Source organism: Ruditapes philippinarum, unplaced genomic scaffold (genome assembly GCF_026571515.1).
Source record: "Ruditapes philippinarum isolate M1 unplaced genomic scaffold, ASM2657151v2 ctg2356_1_1_1_1, whole genome shotgun sequence".
In the NCBI taxonomy this organism is placed as follows: domain Eukaryota; kingdom Metazoa; phylum Mollusca; class Bivalvia; order Venerida; family Veneridae; genus Ruditapes; species Ruditapes philippinarum.
Window position 1 is genome coordinate 16,330 of NW_026858859.1, and position 25,347 is coordinate 41,676.

At 30.3% G+C, this 25,347-nt stretch overlaps 1 protein-coding gene across 1 annotated transcript in view; it reads left to right on the forward strand.

The window, feature by feature from the left end:
- The first annotated feature begins 623 nt into the window (after positions 1 to 623).
- Positions 624 to 25,347, forward strand: part of LOC132754505 (dual oxidase 2-like) — a 29,888-nt gene continuing 5,164 nt past the window's right edge. Inside the window, exons 1-11 of the mRNA XM_060745145.1 lie at positions 624 to 733; positions 1,050 to 1,144; positions 2,639 to 2,710; positions 3,477 to 3,581; positions 14,282 to 14,367; positions 22,065 to 22,378; positions 22,585 to 22,730; positions 23,013 to 23,243; positions 23,544 to 23,634; positions 24,851 to 24,900; positions 25,121 to 25,224. Coding sequence (XP_060601128.1) covers positions 1,090 to 1,144; positions 2,639 to 2,710; positions 3,477 to 3,581; positions 14,282 to 14,367; positions 22,065 to 22,378; positions 22,585 to 22,730; positions 23,013 to 23,243; positions 23,544 to 23,634; positions 24,851 to 24,900; positions 25,121 to 25,224 — 1,254 coding nt within the window. The 5' untranslated portion in view covers positions 624 to 733; positions 1,050 to 1,089. The remainder of the gene's footprint in view (positions 734 to 1,049; positions 1,145 to 2,638; positions 2,711 to 3,476; positions 3,582 to 14,281; positions 14,368 to 22,064; positions 22,379 to 22,584; positions 22,731 to 23,012; positions 23,244 to 23,543; positions 23,635 to 24,850; positions 24,901 to 25,120; positions 25,225 to 25,347) is intronic.

The window sequence follows — 25,347 nt, forward strand, 5'->3', positions numbered from 1 at the left end:
CGCCATTTTAATTGCTACGTATTTGTATAAGATGAAGAATATAAATATATCGTTAATGAAATCAGCTATGTTAATTAACTATATAAATATTTTATATATTACATACTGCGAGACCATTTCAAAATCTAAATAACGGTGTTATATATTATAATAAGGTATCATATTGGCTGTCATTATAATTACAATATCTGAAGTAAGTTCATCAAGCCATATTTCCTGAAATATGTACATGCATATATATATATATATATATATATATATATATATATATATATATATATATATATATATGATTGAAAATTGATTGTTTAAAAACTTCTGTATTTTGATATTAGTTTAACTACTTAACAAAATATTTATAGATTTATTAAACATATCCGGATATCAACTAGCGAACTAACATATCATGTTCACGTAATGTTGTCCATCCAATCAGTAATGCTTATTGAGAACAACTTGGTAGACCAAAACTGATGGAAGTTCCTGCATACATGATATAATTGATATAATGATTTAACTCATATATTTATGTATGTGTTTAATGTAAACTATTTATATATTGTTTGATTGGTTATGGTCTGCGGTTTAATTAAGGAGTTTTCTTGTGGTTTTATAGTTGAACGTTTTACAGAACAAGGATGTTATAGTCATACCTTTCATACCTGTAAACATTCTCATTGTAATGTTTGTCCATTTATTTTAGTACTCTCATTTTCAAATTATTGTGGAACAAGTAAGTGAGGATATATTGCAGTACAATACGCATATTTTTTAGTTTTTTTACAGCAAATTCTTTTATGTAAAAAAGTTGAATTTTAGATTCTTTTTTTTATTTTCTGAAATTCTGCATTTGATATATTTGTTATTGATACATAAATAATTAAAGATTTCTCTTCTGTTGCATTGTATTTTAAGTTTCTTATGTTGTGTTACATAGTGTGTATATATGTATATTTTGCAATGTTATCATAATATTATGATTTTAGACAGTATACATTGTATTTATAAATAAAACCTACATGTGTTTTTGTATTTTTGTTTTATTGTAGATTTCTCATATATGGCGGTAACTAAAGGGACATAATCAGCATGGAACGATCATTTGTTCTCATCAGTTTACAAGTTATAGTTTATATTGGACATGGTAAGTTTCTTATACCCAGTTCTAGTCATGAGGAAATTTTAAGCATTTAAGAATTTTTGAAAAAAATGTTTTAGGTCATCGTATCTTTTTTTCTTTGAAAATGTGGTACTTTCGGTACTTTCGTATCTATAACAAATTGTACGATTATCACAGTTCACTATTTTTACAATAAATGTAAGAAATTGTATCAAGACGATCAGTTATAACGGGGTAAGTCATAAAAATCAACAAACAAAAACGAATAAATAGTATATCAATTGTAAAGATTAATTCGTGTGGCAACATTGATTGGTCAATGAAATGGCCAAGCCAATCACGCAATAAACGCGACATGTTAACAAATTTTATTGAACTGAAATTTAAGTACGTGAAACTTCATGCCAAGATAGTGTCATTTAAACATGTTTTCATGTTTCAAATACTTTTTTTGTATTACTCATAATTCATAAAAAGGATCCCTAATACTTTTGCTAACATATTTATATATCCAGGGTGAAAATGACATTATAAGCCACAGATAATTGTAGGAAAAAGAAACATTTAAACAAGTTTAGGTTCAACTTATTATCAGAAGAAACTAATACTTTAGAATGCACTTAAAGAACCTGTCTTCAGAACTATTTGCTACATAAGGATTTCTCATACTGTCAATAAATGGGTAATTTATAAAAACAAGCTGATTCATTTTGCGCACGTATATCATTCTGTCGAGATAAATCAGTTTGACATCCTGTTTTATCACGTATCCTAGTAACAATATACTACAAGATACCATAATAAGATTGTGATTTAAATATTTATAATGATAATTCACCTAATTACGATACAATATTCTTTAATGGAAGTTGACTTTAAACTGTGTCATTCATAACATACTTTTATCCCGTGTAACTAATCACTCACATCCCGTGAAAATAATCACCGAAATCCCATGTAACTAATCATTTATTTCCCATGTTACTGAAATCTGTGAAATAAAGTCTATATATCACGTACAGTAAATCTCACAGTGTTGCTGATATAGCTGAACACCGTTATATTGACGTGTGTATTATTTTGCGTAATTCATTAATATGAAAAATTATAGAAAAATCAGTTGTTGGCTTTTGTTCTTAATGGCATGATTCACGACTCAAATATAATAACTTTACTAAAAAGGTTAAAAATTACGCCGCAATGATGACTCAACTTGAATTACTATTGTAATTACTTTGGTTTGTACAGGCAGCCGTTAATATACGTCAAATGTCATCTTGTTTAGCATACTTTTTCTTCCCAGTGTGATATAAAGCAAATTCACTCAAATCAAACAAATATCATCTATATATAGAGAATCACTTACTTTATTGGTGGTAACGGAGTTTACGTTACGCACGCTATTTGCTTCCTGTTACAATGTACAACATTTGTCTTTAATTTAGATATTTGTATGTTCACATATCTTGTTTTCATATGAAAAATAAATCGCCAATCTATACTTTTTATTATTTCTAGTGAGCGGTTTTTCACAACAGAGATTCGATGGTTATTTTAATAACCTGATAATACCAAGCCAAGGAAGTGCAGGTACCTACTTATAAAACATATTTATTCATAACAGCAACAACAACAACAGTATCATATTATTTCGTTAATGTTAACTTAAAATTTCAAGTTTAGATATATTTTTGGTATCTTTTAGCGCTTATTATACATACTAGTGTCACGGTTCAGAACTGTTCACTATTTAGGGGAGAAGATGTGTAAGCGGCCGGATAGCTCAGTCGGTAGTGCCGCGGTACGGTATTCCGAGGGTCCCGGGTTCGGGTCCAGGCTGCACATTTTTCTCACCCTGTGACATTAGTATATAGAATGTATGTACAGATATATGGACAGATAATACCAAGTTAGGCATTACAGGTATCTTATTGTGCTCATTGTACTTACTTGTACAAACAGTCATTAAATTATGTATATATTCAAAGATAGATTATTATAGTTATATTTACAAATAAAGAATCCTATTGTGGTCATAGTTATATTCAAATATATTGAATCTCGTTGTTCTTATTATAGTTTTGTACAGATAAAGAATCTCGTTGTTCTTATTATAGTTTTGTACAGATAAAGAATCTCGTTGTTCTTATTATAGATTTTACAGATAAAGAATTTCGTTTTATTACAGTAACATATTTAGGCACGTACAAATGTGCACATTTGGAGGACCACCAGCCTCCAGTAAGAGTTGTTTTATAAGGGAAAGAGTTATAATATATAATAGTCAAGCTAATTCATATTCAGTTGCACGTTTTGGTACTTGACATGTATATCTTTTTACATTTATTCGTGTTAGGGAAACCGCTCAAGCAGAACATAACGACGGATTACTCCGATTATACTTATAAAGTATCAGGACGAGATCGACCAAGTCCAAGGCTTATAAGCGAACATATTTCATAAAAAATTATAATAAATGCAGAACATTTTCACACATACAAAGTAATCCTGGACAATCACTGTTTTGCTCTTTCTTTCAGGAAGTTCATATTAAATTGTAATCAGAACAAGTACAGATTTAATGAGGGTGAATTATATTATATCTCATCTAAAAAATATGTTTTGAAAGGGCAATTAAGTAGTATCAAATCTTTAAAACCGGATATCTTGCATCTTTTCTTATGGCCCGAATAGGTTTATATATGGAAACGAAAGTATGAATATTTTATCTTCATTCTAGTTGGATTCAAATAAATTTTAATTTTATGAAAGCAGTCCGTAGAGAGTGATGCAGTGCTTGCAGAAATTATAGAAACTAATAGATACAGTGTTCTTCAAATAGGTCATTCTTGTTCAATGGAAGATTCAACAGATATACGACATGATCCGTAAGAATCTGTCTATTCCCTTACAAATGTACGGAATTGTACAAAGCTTGCACGGGTACACAGACCTACCGTATGATGAGATTTCACACACAAGAGACAGGTCAATCACCCAAATATTCTCGTAACAGTACAATTAATCATCGTTCTTAGTTAATATTATGTCATACATTCTCATTTATTATAAAAAAATTAGCATAATCAGATATATTTATATTGCAAAGGGAAATTTGTATATAACAATTGGTGAGATGACAGGTTTGAGGTGGAGCAGTTGACTTAAGTGTTAATATATTGTCATTTAGTGAACAAAGCAACAAGCTATGATGGCAGTTTTTGTGCTATGAAACCGTTCGTGCCCTTGTACTAAAACAACAGTCCCCTAAAACTTGCATCTGGAATGCTTGGTCAGAAATATCCACAGCAGGAAAAATGAAGAAGGGATTGCAACATTGAACCGACCGATAAACTCACGAATTTATATGACCAGTTTGATTACTGGTAATTAAGATTATCATTCTTTATGATGTTTATATAACTTTATGCGTGAGATTCACGATTAATATAAGATATTTTGATTACTTTAAATTTACTTGTATTATAAGAAGTTAAATGTACACTAAGATACGTTTCGTATGTATTTCAATAATTCTTCTGGGGTAGTGATTACATTCTTGTTTCTGTCATTAAATTCAGTTGATCTTAAGATAACTAAATGACTATATATTTTCTTATTCTCTCATTGATTATGTTTTTGTAATAGATGTTATAGTTATATTCAAGACATCTTATTCAGTATAGTATCATTTAGTTGAAAGTTTATTTCCGGATTTTTTCTTTATATTTTTTATAGTCAATCTTACAGAACGATTGAAACATATCATTAGGATATTACATAGTTATCAAGTTTCCTATCTAACAACATGTCTTAATTTACTTATATTTTTATATATTTTGATCGGTTTAGACGCTTCGTATATTAACAATGTAAACACGAAATCCAGCACTACTAGTCACTCCCATTTACTTTATTTTCTTTTACTACCTCGATTTTTAGTGTAGTTTGTCGATGCCATCTAATTTCTCTAGTTAAGAAACTATAGAATCTACACGGCCACATTTTGCATGAAATTTTTCGCAGACAGTAAAATGGGAATTATGACTTCACTCCAAAGTCTCTCAAATTAGAATATGCTGTTAATTTGGATATTTGTTAGGTTAGAACAGCTATAACATTTAGAAAAATACGGTTATCAAATAATGCTTATCATAAAAATATTTATAATAAATTTCTCGTGATTTATGAAAAATTATAAGATAGCTATTGTACTACCTCAGTTCGTACCCTTCACCTATAGTGAAATTAAACAATATATTTCATCTTCAATAAAAAGTATAGATTTTTTATATAGATTTAACCAACTTTAATTAAATTGATGACCCTAAGGAATCTTCTGAAATACATGCTATAATTCCTAGTCCTGGAAGTAATTTGCTGGTTTGTTTTCAGTGAGTGAATATTATTGTATGAGTGGCTTCCAGAACTGCTAGGTCAAAGTTTTGCCAAGCATTAATACGGGTAAATCAATTACCACTATTTACTCACTTAAACATTATTGATTTGATCTTGCAAAAAGGAGGAATACCATTCACAAACGTTCATTTAAAAAAATACAAGATACATGTACATTGAAGAATGTGAAATACACGTTTCTTTACAATAGAAATAAGTGATAAAGTTCTCTTTTGTGTTATCCCTTAGAAATGATGTATTGAGAATGTTTCATTTCTTATACATGTGTTATCATTTTATCATGTATTGAACATCTTTTAATAAATCTATCTCTCCATCTTTTATATTCAGGTTACAAATCGGATATCTATCCGGATGTGACGTCAATTTTTGATGCAGCTGCAATTCGATATATACTGACACTTATTCCTGCAGGAATTTACCAAAGGTATATGTACATATATATCTTACTTATTCTTCCAATTAGTGTAAAAGTGTAAGGCTTTAACTTTTCTTCTCAAACCATGCCTATATGTTGATGCAATATTTCATATAACCAAATAAGTCATACAGCACTTCGTTTACTCTTCAACACTTGTAACACGCCGTTATGTATTATCAGTTTTTAGTGTCATAACTACTAATTATTTCTTATCACGATATTGGATACATGTATATTGATACACTGCAAAGGGAAAATGTTGGCAATTATTTCAAGACTCACCGTGTGAAAATGCTTGAATGGGAGTATAGAAGGGGTTCGTCCTATGCATTTTCTGGCGGACCTAAGGTATATCTGGTTGCTTAGTCATTTATTCGTTAAACTTTATTTGTTCTGTCCTAAATTATTCCATATCGTAAGTCGCTGCATATCTTATAAGACATGTATATAAAACAATTACTTCTCACATAGATAGACGCATTCGTCTCCACAATCTATAGATTGTAGGAAAACTTAATCAAGTTTTACGCTCAGTGTGAATAGTTTTTGCAGATACTTACAATTATTATTACTTTACGATTCGCTTAATAAAAACATCACACTATCTGCCACTATCCATGTACAGGCTCATAGGTAGGATAGGATAAGTCCGTAACTTTTGTTTTTGGAAACGAGAATAACATGAACTCGATTTAGTAAGCATAGATACAGTCAAATTACTGGTAGACCACATCTAAAATAATAAATAACGAAATTAGCAATTATAACTAGTCTGAAAAATCCTTATTCCATAAATCTATAAAGTCCCAATGTTTAAGATCGTAATTTTTACCTTTTAGCATAATAATCTTTAACTTTCTTGTAACAAAATTATAACATCTCATATACAATATGCGTTCAAGCTTATACTCATTTCTGATAAACGTGCTTTATGAATTATTAAAATATACATGCTGTATCACACTAATTATAAGACGAAGCATGAATAAGACAAAACGTACACTACTCTAGGGTCGTCATCACACAGCATATGATGGAGGCCTCAAACATTATTAAATGTTGAAGACTATACATACTAAAGTCCTTAGTTAAACATTCAATCTAAATCTATAACAACTTGTGACTTAAGAACGAAGAATTTCCTTATTATTACTCTTTTTATCAAACACATTCTTTAATTCAGGACAAATATAAAACACGGCACTATCGATCTTTAACAATACAGGTCAACCTTTCTGATTGAAAACTTCCAATGACTCAAACAGTAAACTATTTAAATCGTAAATACAGAAATAATACATATCAATGGAAAATGTTTTACTTTAACGTTAATACTATACGCTCACTTCTCAAAGGCCTTATTTAATCATCTCAAGAACTCAATGAATCGGGACGACGAATTATAGTATCACATACCTCAATCTACACAGCTATCAATGTAACACAGCTTGCATAAAACAAGCTTATTACAGTGATTGAAGCGATATAAATCCTTGACACTGACCTAACAAACTCAATCCAAATTGAGTGATAAGCTATTTTACACACTGTCTGTAAAATTATCTGCTAACATGCCTAGGCTATCTTTTATTAACTACTCGAGGTATTTGCGAATCCACATGCATTATTTTTGCGATGCACTTGTGCTAATATGAATGACCTAATTAAATTTCGTGTATGGCACGTGGTTTCTCAAAAAATTCGACTACATTGATGATCTCTTAATCTTGTATATCTAACTGATATTCGTGTGTATTAAATGAACTTATCAATAACTCTCGGAAACTTTATGTCGGCTATTTTAATCAGACTGAAACGTACATAAATTGTGACAGAATAGTTTACCTTTTAATGATCTCTATATAAAATTTCTCAGAGTCGACTGACAAAAAGACAAAACAATAAAAACTCAAACTTTCTAAATAGTTATCAGAACTCTATCAATTGTCAATTATTGACACTAGTTTTACTTGAATCAAATAACACTATGATCACTTTCTTATTATCGCCAGGCGTCCACAAGCTTGATTTTAATCTAATTTTTCCATCAGACTTTAGATCCACTAAATGTTCTACTCTGAACTTAATATTGAATCTGTACTACAACCTTTACAAGCTCATTATTGTAAGTTTTTGAAATCAATTTAAGTCATAATTTATCATGGAGTCGAGCAAACTATAGTCGACTTTGATCGGTTTTAACTCTTTGGCATTCTTTACACAACGTTTATCTAATTTTAGTTGATAAGTGTAATTGTTAAAAGTAGATACATACATTATTACTTTGATATTGTATCCTTATTATCCGAACAGTGATAATCACTCTTGACATTACACCTTGAACGGTACACCTGATCATCATAGCTATTCGATTGGCGGATGTTCGACCACACGCCTGTTTACTAACGCATCGTATTCTACACATAATAATCACTTAATCAGTTTCACAAGCAATTCGATTATGGTGATATCTGGTTTGAAAATACAGAAATATGGTGCGCATTTAAACTCATCCGGCTTTTGAATTACGACCCAAAAGTCTAAATTATATAAAATAAATTAATGCATTTACATTACAATAGCCGCTTCAGCTTTTAGTTTGTTGACGAAACAACGTTCTGTTGTTCACTAATTATGTTCGATATTCGACTCGGTACTCTATAAATTTTATCAATTGTTCCACTATTTTTTATGTAATTAATCCGATAGCTAGTTTTCTTTTTCTACAGACACATTATTCTTAATATATTAGAAACCAATTAATTGAACCTACTTTTTATCTACATGAAATAACATAGTAACTTTAGAATACTCACTATAAGTAAACACTAGGAACTCTAAACACAGACTATTACAGTCCATAGTAAACAATAAAACATCAATGATCTCGAATCATGTAATAATATTATCTGATAAAACCACGAATAAGCATTTTCTAATTAATATCAATTTAAGAACAAGAATTGTCATTAGACGCAAACAACTTGTTATAAGTTTTAACCTGTCCTGTACATTTAATAACAGTGAACACATTTAAATATATAGTTTCTTTTCAACATATCAAGCATGAGATACTAGGACCTATAAGATAAATCATAAAAGATTATCAAAATGTGCAGATTAATCGGTAATGCGTACGCAGAATACTATCTTCAAATGTACAAGAACGAAGCTGTTTTAATTTATCTGAAGTAATTAGACACTGGCAAAAATATACAAGACAAGCTCTACAATTTAGTTATATAATGATCTATTCTATACTATTGAATGATCTACACATGCATAAGTTAAATTGTCAAACTACTGTTAACCACAACAACAACACTTTCCTTAACAGTTAGACAACCCTAATAGTTACATAAAACAATATTCATTATCTCTATACACAGATTACACATGTATCGTCACATTGAATTAAAACTATACAAAAACAAGAACATACAAACAATATGTCTGCGAAACACTGAGGACATTATAACGACTGTTACAATCCAGTTTTTATATTCGTAGATTGATCGCAAAGCAGTAATAACATTAGTAAACTAACTTACTTTAATATTCAGGGCATTTATTTAACTATAATGCATCATCGTTGATTTTATTAATTATTTCAAATTCTTTAATTGATATCTAACGTACTTTTATTTGAACAATTGTTTCAATGATATGCCGAACAAATAATGACTTAATATATAAAATCTATAAGACCATTCTTACGTTACAATCTCCTGTATAAAAAAACATCTGCTTCTATATTGACAATCTGCTATGCATTCAATATCTATTACATTTTGATAACACTTAAAAACAAAAAGTAATATCAAAAATAAATTATAACCTTCCGATATCATATTCCCAAAACTCATATAATTTTTAATACAATCTATTCGACACCGCAACTCAGGGTGACGCAGCTGAATTAGCAACAAAACGACACCGGAGCTACTTTACCAGAATTTACTTGAACCGGTGTACTCCACATAGGAATATTATAATAATATCGGAATGAAGCGTTACTCATCATTGCATATCTATTTGGTCTTAATCCTTCTGTGATCATTTATAAATACCTTATTTTTCGATAACAATATATGCTGGCATGGTTTATCGTCTCACTAGATATATTTAATATAATACCAGTCGTCTTTAATAGATTTTATAAAAATAAATTATTTATAATGTTTGTTAGTGAAGCAAACGTAATATTAGAAATGTTATATGACATGCTGGCGGAATTAAAATGCTATAACTTTGTATCAGATTGAAATTTATAGAATTATATCTCATTATATTTCAAACTGCGACCCAAGTGTGATCCAAAAGATTAAAAAGAATTTATTTTAGTGCGTAGATGTTTAAATTAAACAATAACATTTTACCGTATATATAGGGAGGTTCCTATGATGAACGTTAGCATACATCTACGATTATCATAAAAACATATTATCAAATTATATTATTCTTAATAATTCTCTCGATTATAAACTTAATATTACAAATAAAGTATGCTTATTTGTTCAAGTGTATATTTACACTCATACTAAAACAGGAAGGATAGCAAATCAGAACTGTTGAAGATGATACAAGATAACATAAATGAGAGCTAGGAATACCCTCATTTAGTGTATTTCATGTATAATTTATCCGATCCGGAACTAAATGTTATAAAACATTAAAGGGTGGACAGAAGAAAAGACCCCATCATGATATAAGGTCATACATTTATTGTCTGACAAAATAACTAAAGATTAGGAAACCCAATATTATGGATGATTATTTAGTTCTACACTTAACTTGATCTACTAATTATAACATAAATTAAAGTACTTCGTAGGTAACTTGCCAAAAAAACAAACAAACAAGTATAGGCTACGTACGGGGCTCTACATTTTATAATGTCTGACTGCGAGAGTATAAAAAACACCAGAAAGGTGGGCCTAGAAGCGCTTCTATCTTGGAATATAAGGTTCGACAATTAATCTCGTACTGATCAAATTGAATAACTAAAGGGATAGACTAGGCAAAATACTAGCGTCAAAAAATTGCAAAAGTTTCATAATTAAGTGTTCTGAACAAGATATGAAACATTAAATAGAGCTAGGAAACCGATATGGTATATTTATCTACATTATAATTCGTCTCAAAAATTCAAAATAATATGTGAAGCATAAGAAAACCTCATAATGCTATTAAGTTCTACATTAATTGTCCTGACAAGTAATCATCAAAGGACCAGACCTAGAAGTCATATGTATTAGGTTCTACATTTGTTGTCTGACAGACTACCAATTAAAGCGCGAATATAGAATGCAGTCACTCAGCCCAGGTAGTTTTATAGTTCTACGAGTTTTATGTTGAATACCCACAAATAACTAAAGAGCTTAAGACCCAATATGGATATATTATAAAATTATTGTCTGAAACGTCTAAAAAGGACATAAAGTACTCTAGAAGTCCATATTGTATATATATTACTTATTGAATCTAGACCTAACATATAAACATAGAGTGGACTCCAGAATTCAATTCGATACATATAGTTCAATGTATGCTCGACAGTATAACATAAGGAGAGCCTAGGAAACCATATTGGTATTGGTTCTACATTTCTCTACAATATAACCTAAAGGATAGTCTAGAAAACCAATATGGTAGCAATCCCAAGTGCCTTACTATTGGTACAATTATAATTGTCGTCTGATCAAACATAAACATTGCAAATGAGAGCATGTGAATACCAATTTATTGTATATTAGTATCATTTAGTGATTCTGCACCAAAAAATAGACCAATGACTCATAATAGACGAGAAGAGAGTATTTGTAGCATATGTATATTATTCAAACTGAATTCAACAAGCACTTAGTTACACTTTATATAATGTAGTGATAAGTGATCGAATCCGACCTCAAGTTAAAAATATACTATATTTTAGACTATCAAACGTATTGCTTTATATAATTCACAAGTATGATCTACGTGCGATGAATGAACGTTCTCATGTAAGATGTAAATTATATAATCTTGTATACAAGACTGGCGACTTTTCCCCAAAATGATTATTGTCTGATGTTTATTTGAATACCGTCAGTTTAGTTAACCTTTTTGAATGAAAAAAGTTAGTTTGAAAAACTTCATTGATAACCATTGCCTACACAGCGAATCTTGAAGTAAGTAGTCATCCATTTAAATAGTAATCTGTATTATTCATACGCCAAGTATACACATGACACGACGAATGGGATAAATTATGTAGCAGCTATATCCGATGTTTTGTTGTTTCCACTTTTTAGCTTTCAATATTTTATTGATAAATTTGTAAAATGGAATGTAAGTATTTTGTATTGACATTTGGTGTAATCTATATATGTGACTGAAGGGTTAATTTAACAAAGTTTGCAATTCATTTATGTATTTTGTGCATTGTATTTTCACAATGCTAATTTAGGTGTAAACAATACTGCTAACTATATGGCATTATAGCAACATATGACATTATCTAAGTGATTAGATCTTCTATAACTGCTATATTATATCTAGCAGTAATTATACCTATGGGCATATCTCATATTAGACAAAGGACAATATGATTTGTCTGGAAGCAATTTTCTTCATATAGTTTTCGTATAATAACAAAGACACTCATTCTTCTAAGACCTCATTAACACTGTAATGATAAATTAAACATCGACATTTTCTATATCTTTCAACAAACTCTTCTTTTTATAGGTCTTTAAACTTGTTGTTATTTTATTGAACTCCAAACTTGGTACTTTCTATGCAATTCTAATATTAAAGTATCATCATCTACATAAAACAACTAAATCTAACTCTACAACTAATTACATGTCAAAACCCATTCAAGCTACAGTAATGGCTGTGTGACAAGAATACGCGATTATCGTTGGTACGTATCGTCCTGAAAGCTTTCTCAACTTGAACGATATCTCCGATATGGAAGGATATCCTATTGGAAGGTAATAGAGATATGAATGATCTGCGTAACACTTATATCAGCTACAAATAAGAAAAGAAAACACTGTATAACGATTTTTCTAAGAATATACGTTCTATTTTGGTAATGGTATCATTTCTACAATATATGTTCATACAAATTGTCTCATCTGAGTTAATTTTATGAGTAAGATAAAAAATAACTTCTTTCTCTCAACTCAACAAAAATCAACGTATCTGAATTTCATCATTGGTACAGACTGGTTATTCATTGTATTAATTGTATTAGTATTTATTGGCGAGCCAATCTACTTTCACAAGTTAAAATGATGGTTCTTTTACTAACATGTTTATTCTATATCACACGAGCCTGTCATAAACTATACTAACAGCTTCGATGTTTCTGACACGTACCACACCATTTCGTCAGAATAATATTAGCAATACTGTCAATGTCTCTCTTGATTTCAAAGATGAAAAGGCTAAAATAACAAGAAAGCATTCCACAAAATAGAACCGAAACCATGCTGTCTAAGAGAGAACTTAACTTTAATATATCACGGTGTTTCTCAAGGTAATCCTTAATACAGACAATATATTATCAATATTTCTAATAATTAACTCTCATTATTTTTACTCTAAGTATAATACTAAGGTTTATACCATCTTTTACAATAGACTCTTGCCATCTTAATGTAGTACACAGTTTAAAACGTGACTAGACTGACATTATTGTCGTGTCTACGATCTACATCAACGTACAACTAACCGTAGCTCTTGATTTATCAATAGAGCAATCTTGAGTTCTTGATCTCTTATGATCTCTTATCTTAAGCTAATAAACTCTATTGGATATTATTTAAATAACGGTATTTACGTTGATTATATGATAATTCAAATATATTAACTCATATCTACAATACGATACATTAGAACAACAAAGAGTACACCCGATTTATATCTATAGCTTTTATGTATGCTGAGGAAAAGAAACACTTTTTCTATAAGAAGTTTGATAAAGTTTATTGCATATTCATTGGACACCGAATGAGAGACATGAGGAATAGAACAAACTTATTAAATGACAAGACAGTAGTTAAAGCATTGTTACAATAACATGTTAGAAGTCATAACGAGCAGTTAACATCACACAGTATATTATAACTTTACATTCTTATACTATCAGCATTATCTAATTTTATCCAGTGAATAAACAGCTGCGCTTTTTTTAGTCTTCGATGTTTTTTATTATTTTGTTTGATAATTTGCGACACTCTATTGCTATATGAGTAACTTTATGTATTATTACAGCTAATCCAAATTTATTAGATAATAACAGATCTTCTATATTAATTTTTATATTTTAGGCTTCCAATTGATAACCCACATTAGAATCTCAAGACTCGAGTTAATGGATGGGCAACTAGAGACTGAGAAATTAGGCTCACGAATGGTAAGATTGAGAGATATCTCAATTAAAAGAGCGAAATTTCTATCTAAAACTTCAAAGACTTACCGCTGTTTATTTTAACAAGTACTTATATATACCACAGAAAACTAATCTGAATTAGCGTGTTAGGCCTGGCAAGATATTAAAAGTAAGTTGAAAAATGTTAGACGCTAGTTATAACCGACATTACATGATTTTCGGATAGAGTACTATTTGATGAAACAGATTTTGATTCAGCTTTTATGATACATAAAAGCCAAACATTCAATTATTCATATATCTCTATTTACAATTCACTTTGACAGAAAATATAAAAATAACAAAAACAAATTCTCTGCAAAATGAAAATACAGAATGCTTAATTCGTAACAAATAAAAGCTCTCTAATCTGTATGTTAATCATTCTAATACTCTTTGTGTGGTCCTTCCACGGCTATAACTAAGTGGTAAAACCTGTCTCATGTTGTGACGCGTTTCATGACGATTAGGGAAATATCGCTCAAGAGCTTCTGCGCCTCAGTTCTAGGACCACTCCCAGATCTAAACATTCACTCTTGAGAACTGACAGGAGTCAGTTCTAGTGTCAATCGTCAGTGAGAGAAGCAGACAAGAATTCAGAGCAAAGCCCTTGTTATAGACAAAGTATGATAAATTGTATCATTCAACAATATGGGCAGCGGACAACGATCAAATCTCATAGATGTAAATACAATATATGGATTCATAGAAATGTTCTTGTTTGTTCACATAATTAACCAATTCACTGATTTTTTAATCTTGATTATGTTATGTTCTCTATTTAACTCATATATCCGACGAATATTGATACAATAAAGCTCGTAATCTTAATCAGACGCATTTTAATCTGTCTCCCTGAGATAACATCAACAGGAAGAGTCTTTGTCGCCTCGCACAATGAAACCCTAACACGAACTTTGTATAATGCTTTCAAATGTAAATGAGACAAACATAAAAAACTATAATAATGATATTAATTTAATTAAGAATATCTCAGAAAGAGTATTAAACGTCATGAGTACTGAATGCTGTCAAAAAGTAAACATCAATATCAGAAGTGACACTGAATGTTATATTAACGAATTAAATTCTTTCGCCTAAACAAATGAATATATACGTAATTAATTAAATTATGACTAAACACCTGTACAATTAAATTAAGATTTATTGTTACATAAACATATTACTTCAATATCTAGCGTAAACTAATTGTTATAATTGGTAATAATAATTTAAGGAAAAAAAACATACACATCTTTCATCGACAACCATTGACTCCTGAAATATATTACCATTGTCACTTTTTAATGAACACTATTAAATCTTCTTTAGAAAGATTAATTTCTGAACATAATAGAAGTATAATGTTCTGTTAGGATCTGAGACAGCACCAAAACAAAATGAGTTAAACACAGACACATCAATTTCATTTCATTCCGAGCATGTTTTAATTGATAACCTGACGAAACTGACGTCAATAGAACGATGACTCTAGGACAGCCGATTGAGCTTATTTTAACGCCTATTCAGTTTAATAAAACGAAGATAGTGAGATTGTTTATTAGATGAAAAAAACACACAGTACATTAAAATTAGATATAGACACAATCAGAATACACAAAAAAAAAACATAGAAACACAATATAGTATAATAAGACTAATATGTATTAAAAAGTTATATAAACTTTAGAAATATGCATTAGAAATAAGAGAAGATAAAATATAAATTGCAATTAAATAAAATAATAGAAAATAATACAAAAAAAAAAAGTACACACATATCAAAGCGATTTCAAATAAAAAGGAATCGAACATAAAAAAATAACCACATATAGTGAGCATAAATTCCATATATTCACCTTCCACGACACCTATGGCTATTACCGCTAGTGTTTCTACAGAAGATAATATAGGGCCACGTACACCACCAGATTCATCGAAGCTGATCAAACGGTATTGGTGGTGTGTTCAAGAACAAAATTCTCACATACAATCTAATAACATATCATGATACTCATACTTGTGTCTCGTAATAAGTGTATATCTGCTCACAACCTTACAATACAATTGACTCGAAATAAATTGTTATCTCTTAAACTTTGTTAACCTAAAGACTATACAGGTTTTACTTATGTAAGACAATTAAGCCTCCACTGTTAGAATAATGCCGCAAAACACAGTTTAGCTTTCAAAAGAAGAACTGTGAGTGACATATAGGTCTGATCCTAATTACTGTTGCAACATCACACATGAGTCCTCTTACAATCCAGCAAGCATGCTCACTCAATTTTTTGACGACTTCCGGCACCTTTTTATCAACTTATATGGACAGACTTATGGACAGCTGTTGATCTTTAAGAAATTGGACACAGTCTTGCTTGCATAGTGACTATCCCGGCCTTCCTCGGTCGATGAACGGAAAAGACTAGGCTATCGTTCATCAACTTAGCTTCGTTACAGACTTAACCAGTAACAGCTGCACCATAACTACGTACTGAAATTCCCACTGACTCTCGTTTTGTATTCCAACCATCGATGATCTAATAGTCAGAAATTGTCTTCACATATGCTTCAGAAAGACTGCTTAATTCTTAACGTATCACAGAGTAAGATCTATTCTATTATGTAAAAGAATGGGATAGTATAAAAAGAGGAAAACACACGTGTTAGCGGTTTATACTAGTCGCATGATATAAAACAAAGAATATAAACCATCATATAGTATTATTTAGTTTACCTAGACTATTGATATAGCAGTTACGGCGTTGTCCGCCGTCGTCACGAAATTGTTCAAGTAAGTTTCATTTCCTGCACATTATTTTCCCGATGAGTGAATGTGGTGGCCATTTAGGTTGCATTATTGAAAAAAGTATTATGGTTGTTTTATATATCGTCCATATCACTGTCTTTGAGACAGCGTGAATCAAATGCAGAATGATGTTCTTTTTAAAATATCAAAGTCCTTTTCATTTTTAACCTATAGTTTATTTGCTTGCATGTCTTAATTCTAGTTGGTATCACTCTTTTTCAATGTCATATATATCAATCAACGGTTTACATTCTCTAGCATACTGCACCAATGTGGGAACAAATGACTTGTTAAATTGTACACAAAGTTAAATACAGTGTTGTTTGGTAAAATGCGTGATGCTAGATTGTTGACACTGCTGAAATTTCGAGGCTTACGATTTACATATTTCAGGCTGGTGACAACTTTGTGCCTAATGTGTGTGTTTGTCATAACATTTAAGAATAGAATAATATTTCATGTGTCAGAAGAAATGAATGCAGAGCACAACGATTAATAACTATCTTCTACACACTAGCTCGGATTTGCAGTTCTGCAAGAACTTAGTGTTGATTAAAATTATTTTTCAAGCTCATCACTTGTTAGAAATATGGATACATGAAGCCGGCTTTGAAATTATATGTACATATTTGTAGTAGAACAAAGTAAAGACTATATATTCTTACTTTATAAATGAATAAATCTACTACCATTAAATTTTCTCCTGTCATATGAACCCGTCAAACAGCCGTAATCCACGTTATATGGCAATGAATGATTCAAGCTAAGCTGTGGAGATGTGAATGATCACCGCTTCTCTTTATTAATAATCTACAAGTCTGTAAAATTTTGTATGTATATAATATAGCTAGTGGCTTACAGGAGTGTTCCATACCTCTTTAAAGAAAGACAATGTTTAGCCATACTATGGAACTTTATATAATCAATGGTGACTTTAATACCCATTTAATGGAATAATTTTAGCCCAGCTGATGATCCTGAGAGAAGTCCTGAACAACAAAGGTAGATGAAACAAGTGATGGAGTATGTTTATGATTTCCCCTAGATGATAGAGTCACTGACCCTGTAGTTGTATATATATACCACTATATATATAGTTATATAACATGGATATATATCCTGTCTCACTCTATTCATAACGTACAAAACATAGAAGATATATCAACTTCAATAATACAGAATGAAGTCATTCATCATATCTGAAAAGTCTATTTCACATTCTGTCATGCACTTACATACATTATCTACCTTTTTTTCTAACCTTTTCTTATTTACATTAATAAATTAAACTCTTCTCTAGAACTTTTTTTAAAATTATGTGAGATTTGAATTAGTTCCTGTTACTGAAATCGTTTGTGGAAAATGGAGGAAAAAAAACTAATCATCGGAAAATAAATTGTGCATGTTGAGAGGAAACCTGATTGTCAGGTAGTTCATAATCTAACTTTAATATTTAATATCTCTGGTATACGGTCCGTTGTATTTTCATTGTCATATTATGTAATTAAGAGATGTTTTGTTTTTTAAGAATCTTTATGAAAATGCCTTTTTTTCTCTAATCATGAAATCTTCTTGTAAAATAAGGATTTTAAGATGACATGATTTACCAGTCTGATTTTCAGGAAGTGTCAGAATATATTTACGAGTAAACTAAAAAAAAAATGTTAGTTTGCTGTGGTTGCATTATTGTAGATAGCTGATAATAGTGTTAAATCTCCTTATTTAAGGCTACCTGATGCAATAAAACAAAAATTTGGGTAAGTATAATGAAAAAGAAATTTAAAGAAAAATGTTGCTGTACTGTCTCTGTTATCATTACTTGTGCTACCTGCTTGTCATAATTTATAATTATACTACAGAATCATACTCTGACCATTTTTGCGACGGACGCGCCCTCAGGCGCGTTCAGAGCTAAGTCATCTACACATGGGATTTCGTTGGCTACACTCGCGCAATGTGTCCTAAACCAATTAACAGCCCAAGAAATAGTACATGAATTTGATCCTTCAAAACTCCCATACTTTGTCTGGATATCTTAATGTCTTCCATATTTAGCCTTTTCAATTTCAAATTAAGTTATCCAAGTTAAAATATGAACGTATATTATTGATAAAAACGTTGTAGTCCCGTAGTATTATTGCGCAATATGCAAATTACTGCTGAAACGATTTACCGCTGTCGAAAAAGTAGGACAGCAAATTATACTACAATAAAGGTGTAACCTCTGAGTTCCAAGACATTATTAGTAGGAAATAAATATTTCTACATTATACAAAACATTATTATTAACAAATCAAAAGTTTTTCGTGACTCTAGGATAACTCGCACATTAATAAAAGAAGAACTATTTTCGTGACTCATACCGCGGGTTTAGCTGAATATTCAGCAGTTATTAATATATTAGATACAGTACAATGGCTAGTATAAATATCTATTTTTGAAAATGCATGTAAGACACTTTACCGCCATGTAGTCTTTCATGGTAAGGAAGTTATAATATCAGTTCTACTTCCGATTCTTGTGGTTTGTTTACATATTTTACTAGGTCATGATATGAGTTAACCTTCGCTATTCTAAAAATAGATTCTGCTTCACCTGTTCTGATTTTTGGACAGGCGATTAGGAAGTACACATTAAACATGTAATTAATAAACCAGCGGATTGTAATGCAATACTTTTAGAAATGCTATACAATTGTAAGAAGCAAACAAGTTGAAAATGGAATTTAGTGTGAAGTTGAAAAGGACAACTAAACACTGTAGTGCTTAAGTGACATTTAAATTAAAATAAAAACGATGTGCTCTGGCCTCTACATCTTTACCTTGTAAATAAAAAAATCTAAGAAATACACTATTAATTGCTGATGATTTTAACCATTTTTTTTTAATGAGACATATCCAAGAGAAATAAAAATTCAAATGACTTATATTTTATTGTCTGTATGCCCACTATGATATAACACGAAGCAATTCTAAATAGCATTCTCAAATGTATAAATTGTATTATGTTTAAAGTTTATTTGCCTGGATTTATTCTAGAAATATTTCGTTGATAGTTTTTTTTCTATTTACATATCATTTCTTAGAATAAATCGATAAGGACACTGATTTACAAGTTTGACCAGAGTTTTTAGGCATAAATTTCATTCTGTATTTAAGTGCTTGAAAGTAGAAAATCTGAATTATATCAATTTGGGACACAAAATATATTGCTCTACAAATCTCGAACTTGTATGGAACAAATTTTCCCTGTTATATATTTTGTGTTTTGTTTTTGTTTTGTTTTTTTTTCTAAAAGAAGCCTTAATTAATGTCTCTCCGGTTGCATGTCCGTCGCATTCAGTGCTGCAGCACTTTGATTACATAAGCATTCATCGAAAAAGATTTTCATATAGATAGGTAAAACAATCAAGATTTTTCTAAACACATAATTAAATATACTCTGTAACCAAAATAATCTCTACGGGCGCAAACTTAAAACTTAATGTCTAATATCTAAAACATATATAAGATATTAGACATTAAGTTTTAGACGGAGAATCAACTGACATTGCTGTAGGAGATCTTGCAGTTTTCATTTTCTGTCATGTTTTTGTTTTCTTTGCTGTTGAGAAAAACCTTTCCAGTTTTTTTCCTCTATTAATCAAACATTGTGTGCTTAGGACATATTACATTTCAATGTTTGACCATTTCATTTTATTATAAACAAGATAGTTGTAGGAATTCTGGCTATCATAGAATATAACCGTCATGGTACACAGGATCAATTGTTTCTCTAAATATTATTAGATACATACAGGACCTAGTGGTGTGATAGTAGGTGTAATTTAAGATAACGTTCACAGAAGAAATTGATCTATATGTTTCGTTTAATCGTGTAATTAAATTGTGTACAAAAAGGAAATAATATTACATTTTTATGTCGTGTAATGAAAATGGTGAACAAACGAAATCGGTTTTCATTTTCAGTATACTTTGTTATTCGAGACAATTAATTATTTGGCATTTTATGATTAAAAAAGAAGAAAGGTCGGGATACAGAACCTTCAAAACCCTGTTTTGGTATCACTATCAAAAGAAAAACAAACACATGTATCAAACTGTGTAAAATTTGCCAAAGTATGTTCTAGACAATTAAACAATCAATTAATGAAACAATATCATAGTCTTTCAAATATTCACACACAGAATAGTCCATTTTCACAAACGTTCAGGAGTTCAACAACAACAAAACATTGACATTGTTGCCACAAAATGCAATTCTAATGTTCTGAGACAAGTTATAATTCACAAAAGCGATGTAGCAATAATATTTGTTATCTCCAATAAAGAAATTGTTAAGGAATCTGTCAAGACCTGTTCTGAAATAGTGTAAGTAAGAAATAGTCTAATATACAGATAACTGGATAAAAAGTGCTTAACATTTTTGAATTATTACAGTTATGGAACACTATTGACGGCTGATCAAATTGTATTCTAATTGGGAGACGGGGAAAAGATTAAAAACAATAATGATTGGAGCAGACCAAAGAAGCTACCAGATTAAACATTATACTTTTAATCGATAAATGACATTTTAAAGCTTCTTAAAATTGGCGTATATATTTTTTGTGAACCAATAATCACAGTGGTTACGTTTCTGTATATATTTTAGTTGATTTGTGATCTTTAGATTTAGAAGTTTTAGTTCTCTTTCTTCCTCTTTTAGTGGCATGTTTTATGTATATATCTAGGTCGTTCAGAAAGGAGTATGTATTGTATGTTAATGATGTAAACTGTTTTTGAAGAACACAGACACTTTTGAAGTTCTTATTTCATTAAGTAATGTATTAAAGAGAGCAATGTTTTATATAAAACAATATTAACTCTAACAAATACGTAAATTCATTTTTTTAGTTTACCATAAGCAATACTCTCCAATAATAGATGGACAGAATATCAAAATTTGTATACTCATTAAAAACGATCATAGAAATACACATGGTGAAAGCAATGTGAACGTGCATTTTTTTAATCATCTCTCAAAATTCTTTTCGATATTGATCAGTGCGGAAGCTCGAAAAAGAACCGGACAATCGAATGACGTAACAAGATTCATGAAAAGCGATTCTCAAGCTTCTATCAGTAGTATAGACAGCAGCTCCATGGATACAGCCCTTGGTACAAATACTACCACCAAGCGAACTGGGTATAGTATTTTATTTCCTTTTGCTTATACATATATTGATATCATAATTTTCTTTATGGTAATTTTTCAAGTCACGTGTTCATTTATACAAGATTTTGTGTGTGGGTGTGTGTGTGTGCGTGCGCGTGCGTGTGCGTGTGTGTGTGTTTGTCAGCAGAAGCAGAAATAATGGATCAGTTTAACTGTTTACATACTTATAATTTCAGATTTATCGCTATTCGGGAGACATATACACCTTTAAAAGCTAAAGTGAGACGCCTGAAACATTTTGTGGAGAACAATCGACAGCATATCTTCTATTTAGTCATCTTTTTTGGAATTTGTTTCGGACTCTTTGCCGAACGATTTTACTGTAGGTTTTAGCAAATAAGTTCATTTCATGTTCTCCCCATTTCGATTTTTTTTGGGACAGAGCCATGGAAATTTATTTTTCCATTCAAAACAATCTACAGTATGTATATAATCTACAACATCTATAACCATTAACTTCTTGCATTGAACGGGTAACATATTCTTATCAACAGAAAAAGTAAGATAGGATACACAATAACAATAAAACAATAAGTACTTTATAACAAAATTTTACGTTTAAGTTATTACGTTTTCATATACATGTACTGTTTTATTATTTTAGATTATACAGTAGAACGTGAACATAGTGGTTTACGTGCACTAATGAGTTACGGTATTAGTACAACACGTGGAGCAGCGGCTGCAATGTCTTTTTGTTACTCTCTCTTGTTACTCACCATGATCAGAAACAGCATCACGTTTCTCAGAGGAACTTTCCTTAACTTGTATGTACCGTTTGACTCGGTGGTGTCCTTCCATAAAGTTGTAGCTTGGGCTGCACTCTTCTTCACGGGTAACTTGTTTTTGTATATCAAAACTTTAACATCAAATATCTCAATTGCAGTCTGGAAAAGTCAATTACACAACATTCATATATCGTCAATATTGTTGTGTTATATATCAAGCTCCTATTAAAAACCCAAGTTTCTTTTCAGCCCATCACGGTTCGTGTTAACTTTCACACAATATACATTTCCACTAAAAATAAACGTTTTTTAACATGTGTCTATTGTAAACACTTTTTGTGTCAAACAATATCTCAAACAAAAGCCATACGTTTGTCCTTTATGCAAAGAATTCCATTTATTTTCAGCTTTGCACGTTGTTGGATATGGTTTCAACTTTTATCAACTTGCGACCCAGCCAACTAAATATTTCTGTATATTTGACACAGTTGTATTCAGGTACTGTAATATTTCTGTATATTTGACACAGTTGTATTCAGGTACTGTAATATTTGACACAGTTGTATTCAGGTACTGTATATTTGACACAGTTGTATTCAGGTACTGTAATATTTCTGTATATTTGACACAGTTGTATTCAGGTACTGTAATATTTCTGTATATTTGACACAGTTGTATTCAGGTACTGTAATATTCAGTTCGTCATAATTGAACATGCAAGTTCTTTAAAAAATCATAAAACGAAGAAATCCTTAGAAGTTTTGAAACATATTTTCTTTTCTTTTTCTTAAAAAGCAACTATTCTGTTATTACTTAAGGAAACATGGCCACTTACATGAAACGGATTTAATGCACGTATAATGATATGATCTCAGTTACGAGTTTTTTGGGTTTTTTTCTTTTATTGGCACAAAGTAAAATTTAACCTGTCTGCCATTTTAGCCCCCGTTTCTATTCGGTGTCTTTCTTATAAGCTTTGTTTTGATTCTATAATAATCATATGGTTATGGGTCAATGGAATGGAGTAAATATATAAATTCTATGTTAAAATAAGATTGTTATTAAAGAAAAATATTTAGATGTTACATCAATTAACACCAATAAACGAGTTTAGGGTTTAGAAATAGGATTGTAATATAGAAAGAGAGATATATATATTATGTAAGCTATGTAATTAAAATATCGTAGAATCAGAATATCAGCTTATATTATGCTGCTCAGGATACAGTTATACAGGATCCAAATACTTAGTTCATTGTTGGTGACTTGTTTTTTTAATGAAATATATATACATGTATGTTTATTTTCAAGCATATGATTGTCTTAGCAATATTTATTTTTGTATATGTAAATGGCCGAAAGCAAATGTTATCAGCATTACCTTTCATCACTTTACTTATTTAACATTGTATGATAGATGTTTCGTGTTTGTTATATAATTAACAGTTGTCCATGGACACACTCGTTCATGAAACACATGAAAATCCCAGTGTGATAAGCAAAATTCTTATTTTCATTGCTAATATGATCACCTCAACAGAAATATCAAATATTATGATACTTTCAAGCATGAGTATATTTCGGTCATGTGAACTTCAATACATTTGAACAGTTTGAACAGTTTATTGAAAATGCTGGGCCTCTTAGAGGCATCAGTCACATATACAATAATATATTTACCTTGTTCTACATTTCATCATTTCTTGAATTACAGAGCAGATATCTTACCTACATTTAATTTCTGGTTCTTCGGAAACGTGACAGGTAAGTTTTTATATGTTTATATTTTACCATATTTATATACATGATTATATAATATGTTTTATATGTTTATGTTTTAACAAATTTACATACATGATTATATAATAACAGTTTAAGTTATCGCTGTATTGTAATGTATATTTTGACAAACACCCAAACAGTTCATGCTTGTTTTGTATGAGAATGTGTTTTGAGATGCATTTACTGAAAAATATACTTTCAGGGTTTACTGGACTATTGTTAGTGATTGTAATATGTATTATCTATGTGTTTGCCACACAAACGGCCCGCAGATTGGTTTTTAATGCGTTCTGGCTATCTCACAAGGTAAATAACCAATTTAGTATTACGTAGTGCATGCGATTATGGTTATTTTCATATATTTTAAACTTTTATTTGTAGAAAATGGGATTGTTCTCTATTTGCTTTAAATTGAATATTTGAAGGGAG